The sequence below is a fragment of the Cariama cristata genome, unplaced genomic scaffold, assembly GCF_000690535.1.
Source record: "Cariama cristata isolate BGI_N322 unplaced genomic scaffold, ASM69053v1 scaffold2517, whole genome shotgun sequence".
Lineage (NCBI taxonomy): Eukaryota > Metazoa > Chordata > Aves > Cariamiformes > Cariamidae > Cariama > Cariama cristata.
Window position 1 is genome coordinate 10,058 of NW_009628158.1, and position 5,477 is coordinate 15,534.

Sequence of the window (5,477 nt, forward strand, 5' to 3'; positions counted from 1 at the left end):
GTTTCAGGTGTCCCAGTGTATGAAAATACCCAATCGCTTTGAAAGCTTCTCCTTGCAAAATGATATTCGCAATAAAATTGTGTAGGAACTTGATTTAAGACTAGATGACACTTGTGGGAAGAAAGTGTTAACCACTGTCTTAGGGGTAAATAAGTTTTCAAACCTTTAATGTAGGTTGTTCATAGAACATCTTCAATTTGGTTCATATAGTAACTTCTTTGCAGCTCTGCTGAGGACTTAAAACTCTAATTTAGCAATTACAGAGGATAACAAAGAGGATATGAGAAAGGAACTAGTCTAATTGATATCCAGTGTTATAGCTATGTGTGGCTACGTTTACATCTATATGCGCACAGTGTTGTATGTGCTGCAGAAAGGCAGGTGTAGTTGACATGAGAGGATTTTTTGCTATTGACTCGTGGTTTTTGATATTAGCCTTCCCTGTAGAACAGTATTTGAAAAAAACCATGAAACCTTCAGATAGTTCATCTTACTGCATCTGCCTACATGACCTCATGGAAATAGGTTATGTTAGAAAACATCCTCTACTGTACCTGGGAGAATATTGTGACACACTACTACTTTGACATTTTCATGAACGTCACTAAATTTATACCTGACTATCCAGGCACACCTCTCTTGATGCTTGTCTTGAGACAGACTGGACAATAGGTGGTTATAAAAAGTAATTAACAGATGTCTTGAGTTTAACGAACTAAAATGAGGAGGAAAAAGAAGACTGTATTTGCTTGGGGAGAACAAATGACTTGGCTAAAAATATGTATTTTTTCTGGGAAAAAATCAGTAGGAAAACTTGAGTATGATGTAGAAATTATCACAACTTCATTCTAGGTAAGGGTTCCTTTCTGAAGAAGTGTGTGTGTGGTTCGTGGTATTTTTTTGTGTATTTTGTTGTTGGGGTGGGTTTTTTGGGGAAACCTGTTACACATGGGTGACGGGTGTTTAAGTGTAATGTCAACTGTGGAATCTGTTCATTTACCCAAGTGAAATGAGCAGTCTGAGGACTCTTGTCATCTTTTGATTCTGGGCATGTTGGTTTTCATGTTCTTTTTCTTAAAACTGAGAAACTTTTTCTGTTCTGCAGTTGGTGTAATCAGATGTCCGATATGCCGCCAAGAATGCAGACAGATAGATCTGGTGGATAACTACTTCGTAAAAGACACATCAGAAACACCAAGCAGCTCTGATGAGAAGTCAGAACAGGTATGATATTTTGCTGCTTGCTGGAATTCACATGCTGTTTTTGTTTCTGTACACATTAATGCTTTCCAGGAAAATGATGGTAACTGACTGTTTTCCTTTGCAGGTGTGTACAAGCTGTGAAGATAATGCTAGTGCTGTTGGATTTTGTGTAGAGTGTGGGGAGTGGTTGTGCAAGACTTGCATAGAAGCTCATCAGCGAGTAAAATTTACTAAAGATCATATGATCAGAAAAAAAGAGGATGTATCTTCAGGTGAGTGTTTGGATATCACTTAGTTCTGCCTGTATGTTTTCTCTATGGCACATGTAAAAAGAGAGAGAGAGGATTCTTTAGGTAACAACTAGCTGTATGGCTTTTCTCAAAGATTTGGGAAAAGTTTAGTAAAAAGCTACCAGCGCAAAATTGGTAGCTCTAAAAATAAAGGAAAAGCTAAATTTTAAACTGAAATGGACTATTTGCTAATACTTTGTATCGTTCGATGTGCAATGTAAAAAATATAGTACAGAAGTAACGGAATAAGACTGCAGTCTTTGCAAAGGATTTAGATCCATTCTTAATAATCCTTTTATTTAGTAGAATAAGTAACTGAATGAACAGGTTGAAATCTGGAGAGCACTGACATATGGTAATCTTAACTATTGGCCAAGGAAATTAAATTATACACTTTGCTGTACTTGTTTATAAGGAGCAATTATAGTTCTCCCAGTAGGGAAGTATATACAGATAAGCCTATAGTCATATTCAATACGATGTTACTGTTGTATTGATATTGCTGAGTAAATATGGAATTTGAATTTATTTTAGGCTTAATATCTCTTTCAGTTAGCAAAATTTAATGTGCAAAGTGTGTGTACAGTTTGTTTAGACATGCAGCTTTATTAGAAGTTAATTCTTAAACTATCATTTGACTGTATAGCATTTGTAACCTACTGAGGAAATGTGGAAAACATTCTCCAAACAGGTAGAAGGTAACTGGATTTTAGCTTAGAAGATTTTATTTGTAAATGGGATAAGAGTTCTGATTTAAAGACCTGTAGATTCTGCACAATCTGAATGTATATGAAGACTGATCATATTGAGGAAGAGAGATCTTGACATTTTGCTCTCTCTCTGTACATTTAAAATAAGATCTTTGATTGTTTTGTTGTGCCATTTCAAAGGAATAACACTGCTTTGCTTTCTGCCAACTCTTGTCAAAATCATGTTAATAGGTAAAAAGTTTGCTATTAAGCTTAGTTCTTTTAGACAACAATCTTATTTCACTTGCTCTATCAAATAAACTTCATTTTTTGGGAGGTTTCGCTGTATGTTTTAATAGGTATTGTTTAATAAGTTTAAGTTTAGATGTACTAGTCCTAGTAGATGAGAAACCCCTAAGGTGAAATGAAGTTACAGGGCCCTACAAAGAATTACTAATGTTTTTCATTAGGAGTGCTATATTGTGACTGTGAAGGTGATACTATAGCTCTGCTTCCCCTTCAATAACCTTAGTGGGGAGGTGTTGAAAAATGGCTGTTCCAATAAAGTAAACTTTCTATCAGAAGTTTAGGTTGGTGTTTATGAAGATGGAAACCCACATGTAGTTGGTATGCTAGCCATATGGCAAGAGCATAGCCGTCCTTTGACCTGACATACAGCGATCCTTACTAACTCTCTTGATTGTGGGGAATGTTTTCTCCAAGGAGCTTGTTCCCTTCTTTGTTGTTAGACTCTTAAGATATGCCCTGGGGACTTCAGATTTCTGTTAAGGAGTGTCAGCTGTAGATTCGTGAGCTTTCTTTCTTTACAGTAACTTGCATGATATAACAAGCTTCAGAAATGTTGGAGACTACAAAGATACTCATGTTTCAAACCTTACCTGCTGTATCTTCCAAAGGCTGCTTTCCTCTGTGCTAAGCTCAAAATATCTTTAGAAGACCACGCAGCACTTCTTACTAAACTCAAAACTATTTTTTGACGTTATCTGTTATTTGCTTAAGTGGGAAAGTTAAGCAGTTTAGCTGGGGTTTAAGTAACTCTTAACACAAGCCATGTTTGCTTTGCATTTACCACTTTAGTTGGATGTGACTTAATGAGGTTTATAAAGGTTTTGAAGTGATAATTTAGAAAACTTATGGGCATAGTATAAAAGTCTGCAAGGTTTGATCCATCCTTTAGAGTGTCAGAGGTGAAATTGCATGCCATTTAATCTTTAAATATGTGTACATGATCCTGGCATTTGTGTACAGTTTTTATATTCTTACAGGTGCCAGTGTCTTTTGAGCATTTCTGATAGGAGAGGAATTCCTCCTTCTCTTTGAATACAATAAAGCGGAAATAGCTATAAACCACCGGCACTGTAAATATTTCAGTGAGAAGGTATTCATGGTAACTTTAGGGTGAGAACAAGTCTGTAGTCGTCTTTGTCCAAATTCTTGGTTGTTACTTAGCTTGGAAGTTAGTCATTTTGCTCTTCGGATTGTCTAAATTTTATTTTAAAATGCAAAAATGGTTTATTTTTAAAAACAGAGGCCGTGGGAGCATCTGGTCAACGTCCTGTTTTCTGCCCTGTCCACAAACAAGAGCAGTTAAAACTTTTCTGTGAAACATGTGACAGGCTGACATGCAGAGACTGTCAGTTACTGGAACACAAAGAACACAGGTACAAATATTACCATGTCTTAATTCCTGTGGTGCACTTTCTCAGAGGATGAAATGGCATTGATTTAAAACAGTTATGTCATTAAATACTGTTGTATCTACTCTTTGTCAGACTGAAATGATCCCTTGCAAAGGAGAACCTGTGTGGACTGCTGAAAACTTCAAGTGATCAGTTGGTTGAGCTTTGTCAAGTATCTTAAGAGCAGATTCAAAACAACGAGGTCTGAGGTGATTTGGTGCGATTAAGGTGTTAGCTTGCCTGGCATTTACCAGTGCCGTCACTCTGTTCAGGACTTGAATAGAAATTGCTCCAGCCCTGAATGCTGGATGCTGTAAAGAAGCAAAAGTGATATAGTGAGTCATAGATGAGGTAATTTTTTTGAAAGGGCATATTTTATTATTCAACAGTCTTTCAGTTTAGGGTAATTTTGTAAAGGAAGGTATAAATTTTGTCTCATAGATTAATAAATTTTTCTAGTACAGAGGGAAAAATTGTTTGGTTTTAGTTGGTTGAGAGGTGCCTCATTCTAAATAAAAAGAAATGATGAGTTTTGTCTCCGGAGCTTGCTTTTCTCTTAGCTGCTAGAAAAAAGTGAATGCTAGAAAAAATGAACCTCTTAGGAGACATTAAAACTTCCTGCTCTTTAGCAGCTCTGTCATACAGTTGTTTGAATGTTTGAAAAAGTATTTTGCAGTGTTATAGTAGAGAATCTGGGGACAAATATGTATTTGTCAGCGACTGCAGCACTGCTTTTCCTCGTGAGTCTACTTCTCTGTAAAGGTGCTTGACAGTACGTTGCAATATTGAATTTAGTGATTTTCTTCCAGAGTAGTGATTAGTCTCATAGACTGCTACAGCAGCCTAGTAGAGAACTTTTACTTTTGAAATTAGTGCTATTAAAATATTAACAACCTCAAATATTCTTGCTCTGTTCTTTCATAGGTTTGATCATAAATATCCTGAAAGACACGCTTATCCAGAAAGTGTGATCTCCTAAGATATGTTAACTAACTTTTTCTAGTTGGTTTCTTTGCATCTGTTTTGCGCATGATGCTAACTGATTAACAGATGTATCTTGTTCTACTTACCTGGTCTCTTCCATTAAGTGAAGAGAATACTTTGCTATTAGCGTGCTTTGTTGCAGAATAGTCTTTAAAAATTGTTCTGTCTGCAGATGTGAATTACAGATTATTAGGGCAATTGCTTCATCTGCCATGAAGTACAACTGAGGTTTTTATGAAGCTCACCAAATCATTGAAGGAAAATCATGCCAAGTAGAAACAAGAATTGATTTTAATCTCCTGTTTACTTCTTACCTGAAATCCTAGTAGTTTGCACCAAAGGAGGGTGAATCACCATTTCAGTAGCAACATGGTCCAATATTGAGTTCAGAATTTCAAGTGAAAGAATTGCTGGTGATTCTGTAGAAAACTGACATTCTTTTAGCAGCCTAATGGTGTGCGATTCCTCTAGTTCAGGTAGTTTTCAGTCCGCATAGTTTGGAAGCTAGAAATACGTTAGAATATTTAAAAAAAAAAAGGCAAAATTTTAGCAGTACTGGGTAAGCGTAGATTCCTCCCCCCCCCCCCCCACGGGCGCCAAACCATTTTTAC

At 36.4% G+C, this 5,477-nt stretch overlaps 1 protein-coding gene across 1 annotated transcript in view; it reads left to right on the forward strand.

The window, feature by feature from the left end:
• Window positions 1–1,105: 1,105 nt before the first annotated feature.
• The window catches only part of TRIM33 (tripartite motif containing 33), a gene marked incomplete at its 5' end in the record, with an annotated part of 25,281 nt that continues 20,909 nt past the window's right edge, over window positions 1,106–5,477 (forward strand). Inside the window, 3 exons of the mRNA XM_009704672.1 lie at window positions 1,106–1,224; window positions 1,328–1,475; window positions 3,732–3,864. Coding sequence (XP_009702974.1) covers window positions 1,106–1,224; window positions 1,328–1,475; window positions 3,732–3,864 — 400 coding nt within the window. The remainder of the gene's footprint in view (window positions 1,225–1,327; window positions 1,476–3,731; window positions 3,865–5,477) is intronic.